We start from the raw sequence: 23,523 nt of genomic DNA on the forward strand, positions 1-23,523 counted from the left end.
ATCTTTTTAAAATACCTTATAAAAGTATAAATACTCATTGTAAAATACAAAAATCTATATATATAAAAGCCTAAGCGACTGCTCGACGATTGGACCATTCAATCATTCGACCAGTAGCTATGACACGCACTGACCATCAGGAGGCAGATGCTCCAATCGGTAGGTTAGCTTGCTGCTGGGGTCCAGCTGATCGGGACTTGGTGAGATGGGCTGGACACGCCCTGGAGCCCTCCTGCCTACCCGGCCCTGATTGGCCCTGATCAGCCCCGATCAGGACTGGGTGAGATGGCCCCGATCAGCCCAATTGCTGCGGTAGGGACTGGGCGCGAGGGGCTGAACACGGCCTGGAGCCCTCCCGCGCTCCCTCCCCAGCCCCGATCATGTGTGCACTGGTGGGGTCCCAGATTGCGAGTGGGCAAGGGCCAGGCCGAGGGACCGCACCGATGCATGAATTCCTGCACCGGGCCTCTAGTTTATAATAATATAAAACAGATATTGAAAAATTTCCAAATTCTATCCCCTCAAATTGACAATTTGGTATGTATTCCTCCAAGTATTTTTTTCCTATCCATATGCTACCAATTACATTTCTTTTCAAAATTAGAATCATAGTATACGTAGTTTTTAACTTGATTTTTCACTCACAATATCTTATACATATCTCATTGTCAACACATACAGCTTTATCTTCTTTTTAATAGTTGTATAGTATTAACTGTGTTGTGTTTTTAACATACAAATTTTATATTCTTATTTAATCATATTAAGTTTTTTGTGGCATATTATTCAATGTTTATGCTTTGAAAGAAGGTTCTCAATTTTTTATAAGAATTTTCTGATGAGCCCTGGCTGGTTTGGCTCAGTGGATAGAGCGTCAGCCTGTGGACTGAAAGGTCCCAGGTTCGATTCCGGTCAAGGGCATGTACCTTGGTTGTGGGCACATCCCCAGTAGGGAGTGTGCAAGAGGCAGCTGAATCGATGTTTCTAACTCTCTACCCTTCTCCCTTCCTCTCTGTAAAAAATCAATAAAATTTTTTTTAAAAGAATTTTCTGATGAACTATTCAAGAAATTATCCTCATTTTAAAAGACAAATTATGTTGTAAATGAGTGAAGACTACTGACGCATTTGTATAAACTATAGGAGGAATCTGGAAAAACTTTGCAAATTAATGAGGAAAATATTGTCTTGATAAAATAAAATATATTGAAGTGCCTATTTTAAGTGAATAAAATTCATAATATATTGCAATTTCAGCTGATCTCAACAGCTAACTTTTAGAGATTGAAAATACATCAATGATCTTTGAAAGAGAGAACTCTTACTACCCCAAAATATTCATGAAAAAATTCATAAGCATTGTGTTAAGTCTAGGAATGCACTGAGAAAATACAGGCATACAGATGCTCACAAACACATACAATCTCTGCTCTTACAGAGTTTACAGTTAAGTGGGAGACAAACATTATTCAAATAATGATGCAAATCTATATATATAAAGACCCAGGGTCGTAACATCCACAACAACCGGAGGCTCAACCGAACATCAGGCTGCATGCGCAGCAGGTGAGCGGGCTGAACTGCTGACCTCTGGGAGACAGAGAGAGGCGGGGCTGGTCAGCAGTGGCAGTGGGCTGCCGGCAAGGCCCAGAGAGAAGCAGGGTGATCAGACCCTGCTTCTCTCTCCCGGCCTCGCCAGCAGCCAAGCCTCTCTCTCTCTCCCAGAGGTCAGCAGTTCAGCCCACTCGCCAGCAGCCTGGGGCGGCTGCTCATCAGTCCTGTCTCTATGATCAGGCCCGGAGATAGGCCTGGAGATGCTGACTGGCATAGAAACCAACCAATCAGAACTAAATCTGGGTGAACTGCAAAGGCAGAATCTAAGGTGGGGGCTGAGGAGGGGTTTTAAGGGTAACAGCTTTTTGGTGTAAGGTGTAAGAAAGTGATTCAATTTTTTAATGACCAGTTTGGCAGTATAGTGCATATGGCTGGCTATCAGTCCAGATATAGGGATTATGTGTTTTTGTCTGCCAAGGGCATCTCCTCCTGCTGAAAAAGGCTTCTCTCTCCCTCCCCCCCACCCCCATTTAGGCAATCCTATCCTATATAATCTATCTATACTACTAGAAGGGTAATATGCTAATTAGACTGGGTTGACCAGCCATCTTCCGGACGTCCAACTTCCTTCTGGACAAAGCCATGGTGGTGGGGGCTGAGGCAGAGGAAGTTAGGGATGATCAGGCCAGCAGGGGAGGGCAGTTGGGGATGAGATCAGGCCAGCAGGGGCGGGGAGTTGGGGGTGAGATCAGGTTGGCAAGGGAGGGCAGTTGGGGGCGACCAGGCTGGCAGGGGAGGGCAGTTGGGGGCGAGATCAGGCTTGCAGGGAAGGGCAGTTGGGGGCAAGATCAGGCCGGCAGGCAGAGAGGTTAGGGGCGATCAGGCAGGCAGAGGGGCAAGGTAGGGGCGATCAGGCCGGCAGGCAGAGGGGTTAGGGGCGATCAGGAAGGCAGGTAGGTGAGTGGTTAGGAGTCAGTCATCCCGGATTGTGAGAGGGATGTCTGACTGCCGGTTGAGGCCCGATTCCTGTGGGATAGGGCCTCAACCGGCAGTTGGACATCCCCCAAGGGGTCCCAGATTAGATAGGGTGCAGGCCAGGCTGAGGAACCCCCCCTCTGTGGACGGATTTTGTGCACCAGGCCTCTAGTAAATATATCATAACAAACTGCCGTGTGTGCAATAGAAGAGTATAGGAAAGAGCTGATTAAGATGGAACTGTCCTTGGCTTAGAACATCGTGGAAAGCTAACCTGGGGTGTATCAGTTGTGCTGTGGTTGGGGGGTAAGGATGGAGAGGTGGGTTTGGTGGCGGGTGAGGGGGTGCATTACAGAGAGAAGAAACTATGAGGGCAGGAACCCTGAAGCTTGAAGGAGAATAAGCCTTGGGCAACTGAAGGGCTAACTGAAATGCCTGCAAAGAGGATGAAAGATTTAAATTCTGCTAAAGTATTTAAATTCAAACAGTTTTCACCATTCAAAAATGATGTAAATATAGGCTGTTAGGTTGTGTGAGTCACTGAATGATCGTTGAAGTCCTGTGAGTGTCCTGAAACTGAGTGCTCAAAAAATTCCAGAATTTAAGTGCTGGATAGAAGAGAATGCCCCAGCAAATGTTCCTGAGTTGAAAAAAGAAAAGCCAGGAGAGAGCATGATATAAGTAAAAGCCAGGGAAAGAGGGCCTTTTAAAGAGGAGGCAGTGAGTGCTGCTAAGAGATCAAGGTAAATGAGAACTGAAAAAAACAAGTCCATTGAATTTCACAACATGGAGGCCAACGACCTTTACAAAATGCCTAAACTCCGCTGATATTGTATAATGAGTTTCATGCATCTTCTGAATTGCCTGTGTCTTTTGCCTGGCGGGGAGGGGTGTGGGCTGCTTCAGATCCAGGGCAGGCTCCTGGAGGTCCAGCCGCATTCTAGCTACAGCCAACACGGTGTTATAAACCACAAAAGCATTGTATGAAAAACACATTTTTGACAAGGCATTTATTACCACATGCTTTGACATCAGAATCAACTGGGTTCTTACTGAAAAACGTCTGTAATACTCTCAACAATAAAGATAATTTTTTTAAAAAGAAAAGAAACATGAAATGTATTTCTTGCACAATACTTGCACAATTTCTTGTAGGTATCTGGTAAATCTAGATATTCAGAACCAAAATTCTATATAACTGAAATATATAGCATCTGGAATTTCTTCAAACCAGGGACTAATTCCTTTAATTTCTCAAGTTTTAGGTAAGTTTCTGCCTTTTGTGATAAATGTATTTTTACAGGTAGACTTTTTTTTCCTTTTAATGGAATATTTTGGATGTTAAATTCCTCTGAAATTCTAGAGCTTTTTAAAAAACTGCAGTCTTCCTTTCATCGAGTGTGACATTTTCCCCTTTTCCTCTTCTTTTCTTAGGTACAGGGAAGGAGGTATAGATAGAAGTGGAAGTATATATACTTTTTAAAAGGTCATCCTGGGCTGGGTGTGGAAAAGCAAAAATTATGATGCTCGCTTCCTCTACTTCATGGGCAGTTTAGCTCTGCTTAAGACTATCATGGGAGCCTCAAAGTTATAAATCCAAGGCAACTGTAATCAAACCCCATGGTTTCTTCTTTCATATAACAGTAGCAACCACTTATTAAGCACCTCCTATGTGTCAAGACACAATGTTGGTGGCTATATATATTATTTCCACAATCAAGTATATCATGATCCCCATTTTACAGAAAACTACAGCTTTGAGAAGCTGAGTAACTTGAACAACTAGTAAGTACGTGGTAGAGGTAGATTATGGATGCAGAACTGGTTCCAAAGCCTCTGCTCTTTTCACACCTTGCAATGTTAGTGCCTTTTATGGTCAGAGCTTCTCCCTGGGGAATGTTGGGGCTTGCACTCCCGACTTTGGCAGCTGTTGGGAAGGACAGAAAAGTAAGACGTTCAAGTGTATCTGAGGAGGCTCAACAGCACCCCTCTCCTGCATAAAATTACTCCAGGCTTACTTATTAGATGTTCCCCACTCTGAAAATTTATATTTCAGTGTACACCAAATTGGCACTGTCCCTTTTTTTTTTATTTTTTATGGAGCACCTGCTCTCATGTCTTGGTAGGTGGAAAGAAAGCAGCATTTTTTATCTTTGTCAAGGCTCAGCACAAAAACAACAGCATGAAATAAAACAATGCAACAAGTAAGATTATGTATATATGAAATTCTACGTATAAATATACTTACCACAAGTGACAGAAAGAAATAAGACTTTATCCATAGTCTTATTACTGTGCTGATGCGTTAATTCCAATCTTTAGTTGTTAGTTTACTTATTTGAAGACCAGTCAATAGAAGGAAATTCCAGTGTGACAGAATTTTGACAATCCCTCAATGTTATCTCTAACAGGATCTAGTTACATTGTGCTCTTCCAGGAAGGATGTAAACTGTGTATATGTTTTAATCTCGCCCACCGTTACTCTCATTTCTAGTTATACTATATGTGAGATCCCCTGACTGATGTTTTTTTAGGATCATGGGAAGAGAGAGAGGCCAGTCTTCCTTCCTTATTTTTCTATACTTAGGAGTTTAAATATATAATATTCTCTTAGTAATTTTTAAAAAAACAATCTAGAGGTTTCTATGCATGTTTAACCAGTGTTTTACATTTAGTTTGGCAGAAGTTTATTAATTAGAACTATATAAATATGTATTATACAATTACATTAAGGATAAATTGTGATTTATGTGTTAATAACATAAATTTCTCTCTTGTATCATTTTAATAGTGAGATATTTAAAATGTTTCTATAAATCAAGCTTTAAAAATAATACTAATATAGGAGACTGGGGTGCAGTTTTTATTGGCACTGACAGTTACTGTGCTATAGAAAGAACCTAAACCTGGAACCTAACTTTAGCTCTGCTTCTTATTTACCTCAGAGAACTCCCTTCATCCCTTTCTTCATCTATAGAAAGGATAATTTCCATCCCACAGTGTTCTTATGAAGGCTAAATGACATAAATATAGCAACGTTCTAGAAAGACAAAATTGGATTTAAGGGACCTTGGGCATGGTGAGGAACTGGACATCTCAGAATAATAGGGAGGTGCTTTTTATGGGGTTTGAGCAAAACATTTATTAGTCATGGGGCCCAAGTTCTGTGTATGGTAGGCCTCGAATACCTTTCCCCCAAATTCTAAGCCCAGACTTCCCCACCTGGTGAACTCAACCCCAGGGCATATTCTGTGATTTTTGCCCTTGTCTCACTTCCCCCAGATTATAAAATTTGGAGAAGCCATTCCTTCATCTTTGTATACTTCTTATAACTGCTCATTGGTTAAATGCTTAATATGTTTATAGTAGACTAGAGGCCCGGTGCACAAATTTGTGCATGGGTGGGGTCCCTTGGCCTGCCCAGGGATCGAGGCCTATTGAGGGGCTGGCCAGGGGGGATGGACCCCGGGAGGTTGGCTGTAGGAGTGCACTGACCACCAGGGGGCAGCTCTTCATTGAGCATTTGCCCCCTGGTGGTCATTATGCATCATAGTGTCGGTCGAGCTGTCATTCCAGTTGTTCGATCATCTAGTCACTTAGGCTTTTACTGATATATATATATATATATATAGACTAGAGGCCTGGTGCACGAATTCGTGCACCAGTGGGGTCCCTTGGCCTGGCCTGTGGGATTGGGCTGAAACCAGCTCTCCAACATCCCCCTAGGGGTCCAGGATTGCGAGAGGGCACAGGCCAGGCCGAGGGACCCCACCAGTGCACAATCAGGGCCGGGAAGGGACCACGGGAGGGCTCCAGGGCGTGTCTGGCCAGTCTCAGCAGCAAGCTAACCTACCGGTTGAAGCGTCTGCCCCCTGGTGGTCAGTGCATGTCACAGCGAACAGTTGAATGGCCTTAGCATGTCATTAGCATATTGCGCTTTGATTGGTTGAACGGATGACTAGACACTTAGCATATTAGGCTTTTATTATATAGGAGGATAAGGTCCGTATACAGAGTGCTGCACATCAGAACAGTGAGTTAGGTTAGTGACTGAAAAGCCGTTAGTGGCTCATTAAATTAAAGCTAATTTTAAGTTCTTCCTTCTCTCTGAAGGAAAGAACAGTGGTGTTTTTCCTGAATGAAAATCTTAAATAGATTTGAGCCACTTAGTGTTCAGCTTAAAGCCTGAAAAGTTACAGGTGCAAGGTTGGGGGGGAGGAGGGGGGGGTCAACAGTTCACTTCACTTTGGTTGTGCTCCGGCTGGAACCCTGACCAGAGCCCTGGCTTTGGTCCCAACAGGAGTGCCCGTCCCACCAAGCCGGTTGTGGGGTGCGGGGCCCACAGCAGTCTTCCGCCCCGCAGGCCGCTGTGGCCGGGCTTCGGGTCTTGAGAGATGCAAATGAAGTGGCGTGAAGGGTTGGGCTTTTTTTTTTGTTCCTTAAAATGCAACGAACAAAAAAAAAAGTACAACAATCCAAACCCAACCATCTTGCTGTACGCTGGCTTCCTGGCCGGCGCCCCTGGAACCGCACCGACGGCCGCGTCCGCGCGCTCTGGGCGGGGCCCCCTCTCCGCCCCGCCCCGCCCCGCCCCCCGCCGGCCCGGCGCTCCCGGCGCGCGCAGCCCCCTGGGCGGAGCGGCCGCTCGGGACCCGCCCCTCTCCCAGGAGCGCTGCGGCGGCGGCGGGTGGAGGCGCCGGAAGGACTCCTGCCGCCCCTCACCCTCTCCTTCTCCCCGGGAAAGGCAAGACCCGGGAGGCGGAACAAAGGCGAATCCCGACCCGGGAGGCGGACCGAGGTGCCGGGGGAGGAGGGCGGCGGGGCGGGCCCGGTAGGCCCCACGAGTCCGTTTTGCCGCTGGGAGATGGGCGTCCGCGCGGCCCCAGGCAGGGCCCCTTCCTCCCCCGAGGTCCTAGCTGAGTGCCGGCCGCCGTGCTCCTCTCGGGGAGCGGGGGGCCCGAGCTGCTGCCAGGGTGGGGCTCGTTCCGGCCGGGCAGGCACCTGCGGGGGGCGAGGGGCTGGCCGAGAGCTCCGGGGAGCCGGGACCGGGGGCGGGGAGGGGCGGCGAGCGGTGGGTGGCCCGGGGCGGTGTGGGTCTCCTCCCGGAGGCTGCTCCGCTACCGAGCAGGCCGGCTGCACTGCCTGCACCTCGCTGCCGCCTAGAAAAGAGAAGGCGACCGTGAACCACAACCGAGAAGCTTCTTAGTACAGAAATCTCCAGCCTCCCCCATGCTCCTGGCTTTCACCAAGTCTTAGCAGACTGGTTTTGTTTGTGGGGGACAATTGAAAAAAACTGATGGTTAAGACTAAGAATCCTGTGCGAATTAATGCCTAACACCCTCTTCTTTGTTCTTTCTTTGCAGTAGCCTCCTTTGTCAGTCACAACCTGGGAGATAGTCACCCAGAAGAATACACCTGCTTGCAGGGACAGAGGTAAACTACAACACATTTCCCTTCATTAAAAAACAACAAAAAAAACTCCCATTTCCTTTAGGCCCAGAACCTTTTAAAATTGGGTAAGATGTACCCTCATGGGTGACTTTTGTCTTTAAGTATTTTGTCAAAACTTAAAAAAAAAAAAAGATTCCAGATTTGGAAATTCTTTATGTGGCAATTACCTGATATGTGTTTTTTTAAAAATATATTTTATTGATTTTTTTACAGAGAGGAAGAGAGAGGGATAGAGAGTTAGAAACATCGATGAGAGAGAAACATCGATCAGCTGCCTCTTGCACACCCCCTACTGGGGATGTGCCCGCAACCATGGTACATGCCCTTGACCGGAATCGAACCTGGGACCCTTCAGTCCGCAGGCCGACGCTCTATCCACTGAGCCAAACCGGCTTCAGCCTGATATGTGTTTTAATCCAGAGGTTTATATTGCAATGGGAGGCTTCAGCAGCATTTTGCTTTTTTATGTTTTTTTTTCCTTCTCCTATGCCATGCTGCTAGAGCTTGTACAACAGGGCTTGAATTTTCTGACTATATAATAGATATTTTAAAAGCAGAATTTCATTTACATAGGCACTCCCTTTGGTAGAATTTGATGTAGCTGTTGATTAACGGGTTATACTTATCTTGCACAAAAAGAAGATACATTTCTTTAGGCTTTCCCATCTTTCCCTAAAAATACCATCTTTTTTTGCACCAGCTGATGTACTAAACCTCCCTGCTAAGTCTTCCCATAACGTACCAGATTATTCTCTTCATTTTCTACGTTTATGATAGGGTGGTTACCTTGCCTTACTTCTGTTACAGCTTTTGTTCAGATATGCCCATTTCCATGATATTGCTTTGTAGCTGTTATCCTATGTAATACTTGCTATGCTCTCCCTTGAAATTACAGTTCAAGAGTCCAGCTCTATTTTAGGAACATTCTTGGTTAATACACTCATGCTGGAACATAATGCTTTAAATGTATTTACAGTGTTTGTAAACATATGTAATTAAACCGCTATATTTATATAGTTTAGCAGTTTACAAGATTGTCACTTAATCTTTCCAAGGACATTATGAAGGTACTATAAAAATCCTTACTCTGTGAAGGGTAAAACTGGTAGTTAAACCAGGGGTGGAGAAGCTTTTTTCTGCCAAGGGCCATTTGGATATTTATAACATCATTCGTGGGCCATACAAAATTATCAATTTAAAATTTGCTTGTTATATTTGGTCAAACATTTAATTAACCCACCCCTAATGCCTTGGCAGGACCAGAACAAATGATTTTTCTGGCCTTATATGGCTCTCGGGCCAGATGTTTCTCACCCCTGATAAACCTAGGTATTTAGAAGCAGGTTCAGTGTTCTTTCCCCTTTGCTGGGGAACCTGTAACAATCTAAATTGTAAAAGTCATAGAATTTTATAAGGGATTTAGAGAGCCTATGATTAAACTTCTCCATTTTATTAATGAGGGTACTAAATTCTTGGCCTACTTCTTGGATAGTGCTAAGATGTAAGAATGGGAAAACTTAGATCCTGTGCCTAGCTTGCTGAGTATGATTGAGAAATCTCCTGGGGATGAGGGGAAAGGAGGTATTTCTTTTTTCACTTTTAAGGTTAGGTGCTTAGATGATCTCTAAATTGTTTTTAAGCTCAGTACTTCTATTTTATTCCTTCCCCATAACTTTTATATTTCCTATATATATCAGTAATACACAGACACATACTAATATTAACTGCCTTAAACTGTTTTATATTTTAAACTTGGATAGACATGGTAAAGTATGCCTTGTTTTTTTAATTAAGCTCTATAAAAGTATGGCTCTGTTGTAAGGTTAGGAACTGTATGGAGAGGTGAGGCCCTCTCATCTGTTTGGTTAGAGTTCATAAAGTAGTGTACCCTTTCTAGAGGGAATCTTGGCAGTCTTTTCAAGAGCCTTAAAAATGTTCCTAATCTTTGAGCCCACCCAACAATACACTTAAAGGAATTGTCAAAGGAAATAATCAGAGCTATGTACCAAGACTTTTCTACAAGATGTGCATTTAAATGTTGTAATACCAGAAAAATAACCAATAAGCATATTCATAAGATATACTAGCATGTTTTAGAAGGATATATAGTGATGGGAGAAATGCATATGATAAAATAAGAGAAAAAAGTGGATATAAAATTGTGTTATGCTATCAGTTTTGTTAATATGTGTATGTGTACAAACACACGATTGGAAGAAATATGCCAAAATAATATTAGAAGAAATGTACCAAAATAATAATAGCAGTTATTTCTTGCTAATTTAATTATGATTTTTTTTTCTCCTGTACTTTAAGAAAGACATAAAAGCTAATTGCATGGATAGACTCTCCAAACTTCAGTATGGTATCAACTTTATATGTCTTTTATAAGGTATTAATCATACCTTTAGAGCAGGGCTGTGGAATGGCCTGCCCATGGGTCACATGGCCCACGAAATCATTTGGTCTGGCCCTGCCAAGGTATTACAGGTGAGTTAATTAAATGTTTGACCAAATATAACAGGCTAATTTTTAAGTTGGTAATTCTGTATGGCCTGTGAATGATGTTATAAATATCCAAATGATCCTTGGCAGAAAAAGGTCCCAACCCTGTTTTAGAGTAACAGTATCTTTGTAAATGTGCTATATTTCTGGATTTAGGGCAGGAATTGACTTTTGGTTTATATTTAATCTTTATAAATATTGTTAGAACCTTGGACTATCCATTTTTGTTATTCATAAAAGACATTGCCATTGTCATTACTTTGGGCTGGTACTAGATAACTAGAATAGCACTAGAATAGATTGCTGTGTCCACCTCTTGCTACAGTTAACCAAATAAAAGTGAACTTTCATACAGAATAGTTATATTCAAGTTAAGCCTTCTAAAAGCAAATTCCCATAACATGAACTCTTTTTTTCCCCCTCATTTAAAGATATGTTTTTATTGATTTCAGAGAGAAGAAGGGAGAGGGAGAGAATGATAGAAACATCAACGATGAGAAAGAATCATTGATTGACAGCTGCCTGGATGCCCCATACTGGGGATTGAGCCTGCAACCTGGGCAGGTGCCCTGACCGGGAATCAAACCATGACTCCTGGTTCATGGGTCAGTGCTCAACCTCTGAGCCACACTGGCCAGGCAACATGAAATCTTAAATTAACCTCATTATATATGTAAATATATACATTTTTAAGCAAAGGCTGAATTGAAAATTTTTTGCTGATAGTTTAAATTATTGTATTTCCTGTGGCATAAGCATGGAGTGCTAACATGTATAATATAGCCAACCTAAAAATTGCTTTAAGTTTAGTACCATTAGCTTTCAACTTGATATATACTGTAGAATAATATGTGTATATCATTCTACACTGAACAAATGAACATTGTTCACACCAATTACATTTCCAATAGTCATCTCAAAAATAAGTTCTTATTAGTTGGTAGGTGGTACTTGTCAGTTATGTACTAAATGCCTATTTTCACTTGGTGCAGTGAATAATTTTATCTAATACACCTAGCTAGGTGTCTATTGAATGCTAGACTTTGGCAGCACTTTCTGAAGACTGGAATTAACCTCAGATACAGAGTTAGATGATAGAATCTTTTAATAGGTACCAACCTGTTGGGATAATAATTTAGGTCAATGATTGCCAAGTTTATGGTTGTAAAGAAGACAATTTGTTTTATGGATAAGAATTTGCCACCTTCATATAAACCTGTTTTTCTGGGAGAAAAACCAGACATTTCTGGTTCTTACAACTTTTGCAGAAGTCAGTAGTTGGAACTTAAATTAACTTGATTTGAACTATTAACAGGTAAAGATAAATCTCTGGGTCTGGTTGGTACCAGAATAGGAGAATAATTTAGTCTGTATGTATATTTCCCTGCAATTCAGACACACAGTTTATTCAAATTGATTTCATCTCAGTGGGGGAGAATGGGATTCAACACCATTTAGAGTCCATACAGATTTTTCAGTAGTTGTACATAAATGGGATAATGATATCTATTAGGTATCTTAAAACTCTACTGATTTAATACTGCAGACTTACAGGATTATCTATCTATCTATATGAAAGCCCAGCGACCATTACAGCGGAACGACCAGAATGACTGGTCACTATGATGCGCACTGACCACCAGGGGGCAGATGCTCAATGCAGGAGCTGCCCCCTGGTGGTCAGTGTGCTCCCACAGCAGGAGCACTGCTCAACCAGAAGCTAGGCTCAGGGCTGGCAAGCGCAGTGGTGGTGGCGGAAGCCTCTCCTGCCTCCACAATAGCACTAAGGAGCTGCGAGCCAAGTGGTAAGGAGCAAGCAGGCAGGCAGTTAGGAGCAAGGGGTCCCGGATTGCGAGAGGGATGTCCGACTGCCGGTTTAGGCCCAGTCAGGCCTAACCTGGCAGTTGGACATCCCCTGAAGGGTCCCAGATTGCAAGAGGGAACAGGCCGGGGCTGAGGGACACCTCCCCTCCCCTTGTGTACGAATTTTGTATATTGGGTCTTAGTAGAATAATATCTTGGGTAATTATAAGGTGTCACAGGGAAAAGTAAAAAAGGGAAAGAAAGATGAAAAGGGTGGGAAATAAGAATAAGAGGAAATCGGAGATTTTACTCATTGAAACAAGTATGAAGATGATGAGTTAAAAGAAGAAGAAACAAAGGAAAGAGCCAAGGTGAAATAGTGGTACATATAAGAGAATGAAGAAAAGAGAGGAAAAAAACACACCCCCAGTTTTTCTGAGTGATCTGAACTAGTTAGGGAACAACCAGTTTTTGAGAATATCACCTTAGTCCAAAAACTGAAAACTGAACTTTCTGGTAGGTGGGCCTTCCAAGCTGGTGGACCTTCTGTACTAGCTTCATTTTGCCTTGTTTACTAGGAATCTGATTAGAAATATCTGGAGGGAAATTTCTAATTAGTCTATATGGATTCATAGTTAACTTTTGTATTGTGTTTGCAAGAGCTACATAACAATTATGTAAGCTATTTTATTTATTATTTTTTAATCCTTACCCAAGGATATGTTTATTGATTTTTTTTTTAGAGAGAGAAACATTGAATGCACCCCAACTAGGGATCGAACCCACCACCTTTTTGGTGTACGGGATGATGCCCCAACCATCTCAGCCACCTGGCTGGGGTAGATAAACTATTTTTAGACACAGAAATATGCGATATCTTAACTTTAATATTCTTTTTTTTGAGATATTGGAAATCTTAATCTTTGTTTTTTTAATTTAATAAATCTTTATTGTTCAGATTATTACAATTGTTCCTCTCCCCCCCCCCCCCCCCCATAGCTCCCCTCTACCAGGTTCCTACCCCACCCTCTGCCCTTACCTCCCCCCCACTGTCCTCATCCCACAGGTGTATGCTTTTTGTCCAGTCTCTTTCCGCACCCCACACTCCCCTTTTCCCCCAAGAATTGTCAGTCCACTCCCTTTCTATGCCCCTGATTCTATTATATTCACCAGTTTATTCTGTTCATCAGATTTTTTATTCCCTTGGGTTTTAGATTCACTTGTTGATATATACGTATTTGTTGTTCATAATTTTTATCTTTATCTTTTTCTTCTTCTTCCTCTTCTTAAACAATACCTTTCAGCATTTCATATAATTCTGGTTTGGTGGTGATGAACTCCTTTAGCTTTTTCTTATCTGTGAAGCTCTTTATCTGCCCTTCAATTCTGAATGATAGCTTTGCTGGGTAGAGTAATCTTGGTTGTAGTTTCTTGCTATTTATCACTTTGAATATTTCTTGCCATTCCCGTCTGGCCTGCATGGTTTCTGTTGAGAAATCAGCTGACATTGTATGGGTGCTCCCTTGTAGGTAACTAACTGTTTTTCTCTTGCTGCTTTTAATATTCTCTGTCTTTTGCTCTTGGCATTTTAATTATGATGTGTCTTTGTGTGGTCCTCTTTGGATTCCTTTTGTTTGGGGTTCTGTGTGCTTCCTGGACTTGTAAGTCTATTTCTTTCACCAGGTGGGGGAAGTTTTCAGTCATTATTTCTTCAAATAGGTTTTCAGTATCTTGCTCTCTCTCTCCTTCTGGGACCTCCATAATTCTGATGTTGGTATGCTTGCAGTTGTCCCAGAGACTTCTTACACTATCTTCAACTTTTTGGATTCTCTTTTCTTTTTGCTTTTCCGGTTGAGTGTTTTTTGCTTCTTTGTATTTCAAATCTTTGACTTGGTTCTTGCAATCCTCTAGTCTGCTTTTAGGTCTCTGTATAATATTTTTTATTTCAGTCAGTGTATGCTTAATTTCTAGTTGATCCTTTTTCATATCCTGGAGGGTCTCGTTAAATTTATCAGCCTTTTCTAGGAAATTCTTGAAAAACCTTATAACCGTGGTTTTGAACTCTATATCCAGTCATTTACTTTCCTCCATTTCCTTCATTTGTGACCTGCCTCTTTGTCTCGGCATTTTGGCTGCTTCCCTGAGTTGATGGAGTGGCTTGTTTGCTAGGTGTCCTAGCAGGGCCCAGTGGCTCAGCCTCCCCAGTTACCTGAGGTGGACACTCTTGGTGCACCCCTTTGTGGGCTGTGTGTGCAGTCTTGTTGTAGTTAAGCCTAGGTTGTTGTTAATATCACTGGGGGGAGTTGACCTCCAGGCCAATTGGCTGTGAGGATCAGCTGTGTCTCCACTGGGAGAGCTTCTGTGCTCAGCTTGGATGGGATGTAGTCTCAGGGCTGAGCAGACAGCCTTGGTTTCCTGTCAGCCCCGCCCTACAAGGCCCCTGTGTCTCAGTGTCCCGCGGCAATGGCTGCACGCACCTCTGAGAGAAGGCTGCCCTGAGTTTCGCCTGCTGCCAGACAGTCCAGTTTCTCCCCGAATGAGTCTGGGTACCCAAAGTGTCACCTGGAACTGGATTTCAGTGCAGTCAGGAGGTTTTGTTTTCCTCCCGAACGAGGAAGCTAGAGCGCCGCGAGTCTCTGAGTGCCGCGAGTCAGCCAGCTGCGTATTCAGCCGCCCGCCCTTTCTGCATGCACGGGTCTCCGCACCTGTCCTCCACTACTCCTCTGGGTCACAGTGTCCTTTTATCTTTCCTTCTAGTTGTAGAATTTCCACTCAGCCAGTTTTCTGGTGGTTCTGGATGATGTCCGCTCTGTCTTCCATTTGCAGTTTTGAAATTGTTGTGCGAGGCAGCAGTATAGGTGTTTACCTATGCTTCCATCTTGGTTTCTCAGCACTTTGTCCTGTTTTGATTAAGTAAGTTATGAAATGGTCTGTAAAAGCCAGAATGAAGTGTAATAACACATTGACATAAAGTACTTAAAAGCTTTGTAAATAATTTTCACATATTATTACTTTTCAAAACAGTTGTACAATGAGGACAGAAACTAGTATGTGTAAATGTTTTGTCAAAGGTCACTGACTAAGAGCCAGACAAATAGAGTATGTCAGTCTCCTCACAGACCTGTATTCAGAGATTCTGAATAATATATTTTTTAATTTGAATATACTATTCCAGATTAAGCTCTTTGTGATGCTTAGCATATTTAATATTTCTGAAGTTTTGCTTTTTTAGCTCAGTATGGTTTTCTTATAATTGGCTATCCTTTTTAGTTTTCTTTTTTTGCCAACTTTTTTCATTTTACTTTATTGATATTTATTTATTTATTTATTTATTTATTTATTTATTTATTTATTTATTTTAAATATATTTTCATTGATTTCAGAGAGGAAGGGAGAGGTAGAGAGAGAGAAACATCAATGATGAGAGAGAATCATCAATCAGCTGCCTCCTGCATGCTCCCCATTGGGGATCAAGCCTGCAACCCGGGCATGTTCCCTGACTGGGAATCTAACTGAGACCTGGTTCATAGGTCCACATTTAACCACCGAGCCATACTGGCCAGGCTACTTTGTTGGTTTTTGAGAGAGAGAAAGGGAGAAACATTGATTGGTTGCCTTCTGCATGCTCCCCCACCAGGGATCAAACCCGCAACCTGGTTTTGTGCCCTGACTGGGTATTGAACAAGCCACCTTTTGGTGTAATAGGACAACACTCCAACCAACTGTGCCACACCAGCCAGGGCTCTGCCAACTTTTTAATTGTGAAAATTTTCAAATATTCAGAAAAAAAAATATCCTTACTTACATTCAATAATTATTTATTGGATCCTTATTAAGTTTCAAGAAAGCATTATTAATGGATCTCATATAAAATAGAATACACTATACTACTTGAAAATAAGCTTAATTGGTGTGCTTAGGGGAAGTGATTTAAAAAAGAAAAAAAGGTGATCCCTTTTATTCTAGCATTGTTCCAAGAGAAGATTGGTATCTCAGTGTAGTAGAGCTTCTCATATTTAGCTTTGTCTGTGAACTCAATTTCAGTATTTGTTATCTAGTTACTTGTTAGGTATTTGGATACTGTTTTGAAATTCCTGAATTCAAAGATGCCTCAAAAGCCCTAACTGGTTTGGCTCAGTGGATAGAGCGTCGGCCTACGGACTCAAGGGTCCCAGGTTCGATTCCGGTCAAGGGCATGTACCTCAGTTTCGGGCACATCCCCAGGAGGGGGTGTGCAGGAGGCAGCTGATTGATGTTTCTCTCTCATCAATGTTTCAAACTCTCTAGCCCTCTCCCTTCCTTTCTGTAAGAAAATCATTAAAATATATTTATAAAAAAAAGGGGGGGGGTGTGGAAATTTGGTTTAAATCTGTAAGATATGAAGTATAATATATTGGTTTTTCTTTTTGTTCTTAATGGGATTTGGAAAGAAATCATGGGTAATATTTTGAACAATTTTATATTGCTATCAACCAATGAAATTTAAAAATTTTATAGGAATGTTTCTTTTAATAAATAGGTTTTTATTAAAATTAACTTTTGCTTAATGAATAAAAGAACACCTTTTGCATTGTAATGATTTTGGGTTGATTTTTAAAAACAAAGGACTTGTAGGAGGGAGAAGTCTTAATACACACAGACAGCTTTAATATCTATTTTATTGCTCCATTCCTTTGTATTAGCTTTTCCATTTTTAATATTTTGTTTTGTTTTATATTTACAGAGACTGTTGAAGCTATATCTATATAACCATTCCTGGTAGAATTGTTAATGTAGTTTTCCTTTAGTGGAGATACCTTGAAAATTTGCTTAAAACTAAATCTGTGGTTCTGTTATACAATTGTGTATTTGTCAAAATTAATAGAACTGTACTCCAAAGAGTGAATTTTACTTATATAAATGAAAAAGTATATTTAAACTATAAATATGTCAGAAATACATAGTTGAAAAACAAAGAGGTGGTAGACAACAAGGTATATATTCATTTACTTTCGTTGTTGCTATAAAACTTGGGAAATTTTTGCCCTGGTCAGTGTGGCTTGGTTGGTCCTGTACACCAAAAGATTGCAGGTTCAATTCCTAGTCAAGGCATATACTTTGGTTGGGGTGCATTTGGCTATGGGATTAATGTTTCACCCTCCCCCTCTCCCTCTCTCCCTTCCTCTCTCTAAAAATCAATAAGCATGTCCTTGGGTGAGGATTTTAAAAATAACAAAACTTGGTAAATATTTGTTAGGAAAACAGATTTTGGTGCTTCACAGTTGAGACATTTTGATATCCAGAAACATAGTCAAAAAAAGAAATGAATCTTGGGAAACTCTGTTGCCTTTATACACTTAATTTGACATTGGTTAAGTCAAAATTTATGACTGAACAATAATTTTGTTTACATAGTTTCTTGATGTTAGTAGAGCTTATCTTCTCTATTAGGAAAATTAGCCCCCAAAAGAGGAGCTGCGTACTTTAGTTTCTTCAAAGCTTTATTGATTTCTTCAGATTTTATGTGTTAGAAAATTCTAAAGTTAAGAAAATTCTATAAATTCCTTTACTGTAAAGCATACTCTTCAGGTAGTGAGACTAAAATCTTACTGTGTCTTTTCATTTAAAACTTTTAGTTTTTACTCAGAGAGGAAGGGCGGAAGGAAAGTTGGGAGAGGGCGAGGGAGAGAGAGAAACATCCATTGGTTGCCTCCCTCAGTCACCCTTTGGTGTATGGCACCATGCTCCAACCAACAACCACACCGGACAGGGTTTCATTTAAAACTTTTGAGGCAGTAAACTTGCCATAGTTTCTTGGATTAGAATATTATGTCTCAGTTTCCTCTAAAAGTCAGCTATGGAAGTGGTCACATAGTTTTTTGTTTTGTTTTGTTTTTTTAAAAAATATATTTTATTGATTTTTTACAGAGAGGAAGGGAGAGGGATAGAGAGCTAGAAACATAGATGAGAGAGAAACATTGGCCAGCTGCCTCCTGCACACCCCCTACTGGGGATGTGCCCGCAACCAATGTACATGCCCTTGACCGGAATCGAACCTGGGACCTTTCAGTCCGCAGGCCGACGCTCTATCCACTGAGCCAAACCAGTTTCGGCGGGTCACATAGTTTTGTCATAGAGAAAGTTTTGAGTATAAAGCTAAGTGATGAGAAAGTAAAAGTATTTAAAGTGAATGAAAATAAGAATCTTTAAATTATAAACCAAAATTTGTATGCTATATTATTAAAAATGGAACAATAGGGTCTATCATAATTTTGATGCAATTTATAAAAAAGGGACTTTGCAAATAGTAATTTTTTTCTCTGGTTCATTTTAAGAGTTGTAAGTTGATTATGGCTTCGAGATGACTGTTTATTATTTCTAAATTTTCCTCTGTCATTTTCCTTTTTACTTTTCATCATGCTTAATTGCCTTAAAATTCTTTTTTGGCTCCTATTGCAGTATCCTTCTCAGTTTTCTTCAAAGTTTCTCTTTGCCATTGTTGCTCTTTTTCTTCTCCTCATCCCAGCCAGGCATCCTTTTTTTCTTTCTTTCCTTCTTTCTTTCCTTCTTTCTTTCCTTCTTCCTTCCCTTCCCTTCCCTCCCCTCCCCTCCCCTCCCCTCCCCTCTCCCCCACCCCCTCCCTCCCTCCCTCCCTCCCTTCCTTCCTTCCTTCCATGCTTGAATAGGATTCACTGGAAATATTAACCTGGCAAGGATAAGTAAAACCTGCTAATTTCCTATTTTAACTGCATACTCCAAAATCTAGCCTTAGCATAGAATTCATAGGTGAAAGATGATAGAAGTGATAAAGTGTGGAACCAGGACTAGGATCGGAGGATATTCAAGTTTTCCCTCCTGACTAGAGTCAGTGTTTTACAGCTAGCACAACAGTCTTCATAGCTATTCTCTTCCAATGCTTTTCAAAGGTTGTATGATTTGTCTCACAAAAGAGTTTCTGAAAAATCAGCTCATCACACATTTGCCATATGACACTAAATTTGACAGAATAATCTTTGCTTTAGTTCTACATACTAGTATATTAGTATATCTTTCACAACTTAACATAAAACCATAAACTGATTATCCCTGCAAGCTCAGCTTATCTTTTAAATACTATTTATCTTCTGGATTGTAACTCTAATTGTGACTTTTAAAATTACTGTTAAAAATTATTTACTTATTTTTTATTATAAGATGGCCTTCTGAATGTTAGACCCTGTTTTTTATTACTTTGGTGGTAACATTACATATATGTGTGTGTGTGTGTGTGTGTGTGTGTGTGTGTGTGTGTGTGTGTGTATATCCCTAACTACAACTGAATGAGGACATTTATAGCATTATTTAAAAATTTTAGGATAGAAGTTTTAAAACGTTCATATAAAAATAAATAAGCTTTGCATTGAGAAGCTTTTGTTTACGTGTACAGTACAGTAGGTATTTACTGTATTATAAATGAAAAAAATTTAAGATACTAATTTAAATAGCAAGATAAATCTATTACATGTTAACATAAATAATTTGTGAAAAACAACTTTTTCGAGACATTTGTGAGAAGAGTGGCATTGGTTTACATATAGGTCTCTTTAATGAATTATTATTTATTTATTTATTTATTCCTTACCAGAGTAGGGATATTTTTCCATTGATTTTGAGAGAGAGTGGATGGGAGGGGAAGGGGAAGAGGGAGAAAAGGAGAGAGAGAGAGAGAGACGATGTAAGAGAGACACATCAATTGGTTGCCTCCCACATGCTCCAACCAGGGGGGAAGGATTGAACCTGGAACCTGCAACCCAGGGTATGTGCCTTTGACTGGGAATCGAACCTTGACCCTCAGGTGTGCAGGCCTATGCTTTAACCACTGAACCACTTGGGTGAATTACTGTTTAATAGAAAATATTTGGAGTCTTTTTTATCTGCCTCTGCTGTAGTAAGTTCTTTTGGCTGAAATAAAGAAAATAAAATCTGACCTTGCACAGATATGTAGATGGTGAGGGGAGGAATATTTTAATAGCCTTTTCTGATAATTGGGGATCTTTGGTACTGTACCATAAGTCAGCAAGCAGTAGTTTCTTAAAGGTTAAGTTGCAGTATGGAATCTGAAATATTTTTTAAAATATATTTGGTCTTTTGATCTTTCACCCATGCGTAATTTGTAACATGCACTGGTGATTGAACTTGTTCATTCACTGTGTTGTGCAAATCTTGACATATTTTATCATATAGTAATCTTCCCACTAAAAAACCCCCATATTTATTATTATCACCATTTCTCTCACTAAAAGTCTTTAATTAATGGGAACTTATCAAGCTCTTAAAGGACAATGATTTCCAAAGGTTTAGTTTTCACCAAAAAACTCAACTTTTATCATTGGGAAGAAATACTGTTTTTTCCCTTGAAGTGATAGGCTCATTTTATTCATTTTCAAGATGTCTGCCAGATACCTAAATTGAAATGGCCATAGTTTTATTACTTGTTCTTTCAAGTAACAAAGGTGTTCCATGACAAAAACATTTGGTTCATTTCAACTTGCAACTCAGTCACATAAGTGTTTTTCCTCCAGGCAATTATCTGCTGGTATGTGGCAGAAATGCTGTGTGTTTACTTCCTATTTTATCATACAAGGATCAAGATTTAATAAAATGAATACTTGTTCCTGCTTCATCAGGAACATTCTTAAATGAAACTGGCTACCCCCAGTTTGATGTGGTGGTGAGAGGAATACAGACTCAACAATACAGTTCGGTACTATGTATTGCCTTGATTCCTGCTAAGTTTCCAGCAGCCTCACCATTGCTTTTACAGTGCAGTGGTTAACACGGTGCCAAAAGCAAGTAACATCTCATTATTATTATGAAAATAGTATTGACCTCACGGATGCCCTGAAAGAATCTTAGTGATACCCAGGTTTCTGTCCACCACATTTTGAAAACTGGTGCTCTAGATAGTACAAGATGGCTTTGATTACTGCTCTGCTATTTTAAAAATGCATTTAATTCTCTAAGGAAGAATGAATTGCAACTCTCTCATTTTATGTCTTTACCTATCATTTTAATAATTGTAATTTTGCCTTTGAAAAGGAAAAATGCCATATTTATCTATATTTTTTATTGATTTCAGAGAGGAAGGCAGAGGGAGAGATAAAAACATCTACGATGAGAAAATCATTGATTGGCTGTCTCCTGTACAACCCCCTACTGGGGATCGAGCCCACAGCCCGGGCATGTGTCCTGACCAGAAATCAAACCTTGACCTCCAGGTTCATAGGTTGATGCTCAACCACTGAGCCACACTGGCCAGGCAAAAATGCCATTTTAAAATAAGTCTGCATGAGAATACATACTTGGCTTTATATTTCTGTGCTGCTTTATTTTAAATAGCGCATTTTATAATTGTGGGCCCAGACTAAAGAACTCATTCTACTCAGACACTGAGTAGCTTTGTTTCTGACAGCAGTAGTCAGCTCCTTGTTTTAAAACAATCACTTGGGTGCTGCTGGCTCAACTTGCAGTTGTCCTAGTCCTAACCCATCTCAGCCAAAGACTTGTTGGGAAGCCCACACAAAGGCTTTGTGTACAGGGAGCCCTTCTAATAAGGAGTGTGTTCTCGTCCCAGCAGATTAAATCTGCTTTGGTGTGCATTCCCTTCCCAAATTTCTTACTTATTTCCTTTGTTTGCCCTGTTATTTCAGTGAAAGGTTATTTTTAATATATATGAATATAGTTTCTTCTAATTATTACATAGTGCAAGTGGAGGAGATTACTGGAATAAAATAAAATGTTTATTTCTCTATGGTAGGATGTGATGGAGCTGCTTGAAGAAGATCTTACGTGCCCAATCTGTTGCAGTCTGTTTGATGATCCTCGAGTTTTGCCTTGCTCTCACAACTTTTGCAAAAAATGCTTAGAAGGGATCTTAGAGGGGACTGGGCGGAACTCATTGTGGAGGTCATCTCCATTCAAGTGCCCCACATGCCGTAAGGAAACTTCAGCCTCTGGAGTCAATAGCCTGCAGGTTAATTACTCCCTGAAGGGTATTGTGGAGAAGTATAACAAGATCAAGATCTCTCCAAAAATGCCAGTGTGCAAAGGACACTTGGGGCAGCCTCTCAACATTTTCTGCCTGACTGATATGCAGCTGATTTGTGGAATCTGTGCTACACGTGGTGACCACACCAAACACGTCTTCTGTTCTATTGAAGATGCCTATGCTCAGGAAAGGGATGCCTTTGAGTCCCTCTTTCAGAGCTTTCAGACCTGGCGTCGGGGAGATGCTCTTTCTCGTTTGGATACCTTGGAAACTAACAAAAGGAAATCTCTACAGTTACTGACTAAAGATTCAGATAAAGTGAAGGAGTTTTTTGAGAAGTTACAACACACATTAGATCAAAAGAAGAATGAAATCCTGTCTGACTTTGAGACCATGAAACTTGCAGTTATGCAAGCCTATGACCCAGAGATTAACAAACTCAACACCATCTTACAGGAACAACGAATGGCCTTTAACATTGCTGAGGCCTTCAAAGATGTGTCAGAACCAATCATATTTCTGCAACAGATGCAGGAATTCAGGGAAAAAATAAAAGTAATCAAGGAAACTCCTTTACCTCCCTCTAATTTGCCCACAAGCCCTTTAATGAAGAACTTTGATACCAGTCAGTGGGAAGACATAAAACTAGTAGATGTGGATAAACTTTCTTTGCCTCAAGACACTGGCATACTCATTGGCAAGATTCCCTGGAGCTTTTATAAGTTTGTAGTAGTCATTCTGCTTGGCCTTCTCATTTTCTTCAGTCCTACTATATTCCTAGAATGGTCTTTATTTGATGAGTTCTCAACCTGGAAAGAACATCTTTCACACTTCAGTTCCTATCTGACTAAGTCGCCTGATTTTGTAGAACAATCAGTTTTTTACTGGGAACAGGTGACAGATGGATTTTTCATTTTCAGTGAAAGATTCAAGAATTTTACTTTGGTGGTGCTGAATAATGTGGCAGAATTTATGTGCAAATATAAACTATTATAAAATCTGTTTTAAGTGCATAGTTTTCTGTTTTTTGTTAGACATTTGTTAGAGAACAGAGTGGTAGTTCAGATTTGGTCAAAGATTCCAGTCAGATACTTTACTTCAAAAGTAATAACTTACATATGCCTTTCAAATTAGGTAGCATAAAGATAAAAGTGAAATTTAATTGTACAGTCCTGAACCCTCCTTCCTTTTTAAAGAGTGCTTTTGAAATAAGTATCATTACTTCCCAAT

At 40.6% G+C, this 23,523-nt stretch overlaps 1 protein-coding gene and 1 long non-coding RNA gene across 3 annotated transcripts in view; one reads left to right on the plus strand and one right to left on the minus strand.

Moving 5' to 3' along the window:
* Positions 1-7,288: 7,288 nt before the first annotated feature.
* Positions 7,289-23,292, plus strand: TRIM13 (tripartite motif containing 13). The gene is made up of 3 exons (XM_079779121.1): positions 7,289-7,326; positions 7,892-7,961; positions 22,063-23,292. The coding sequence occupies exon 3, from the start codon at positions 22,069-22,071 to the stop codon at positions 23,287-23,289; it is 1,221 nt and encodes a 406-aa protein (XP_079635247.1). The 5' UTR covers positions 7,289-7,326; positions 7,892-7,961; positions 22,063-22,068; the 3' UTR covers positions 23,290-23,292.
* The window catches only part of LOC307104292, a 47,861-nt gene continuing 31,701 nt past the window's right edge, over positions 7,364-23,523 (minus strand). The window contains exon 3 of one of the 2 annotated variants that reach the window (XR_013813877.1): positions 7,364-7,687. This is a non-coding gene — a long non-coding RNA (uncharacterized lncRNA). Of the gene's footprint in view, positions 7,688-7,967; positions 15,188-23,523 lie in introns of those variants that run through there. The other variant, XR_013813878.1, reaches the window with a different exon arrangement.

The sequence above is a fragment of the Cnephaeus nilssonii genome (assembly GCF_951640355.1).
Source record: "Cnephaeus nilssonii genome assembly, chromosome: 8".
Classification (NCBI taxonomy): domain Eukaryota; kingdom Metazoa; phylum Chordata; class Mammalia; order Chiroptera; family Vespertilionidae; genus Cnephaeus; species Cnephaeus nilssonii.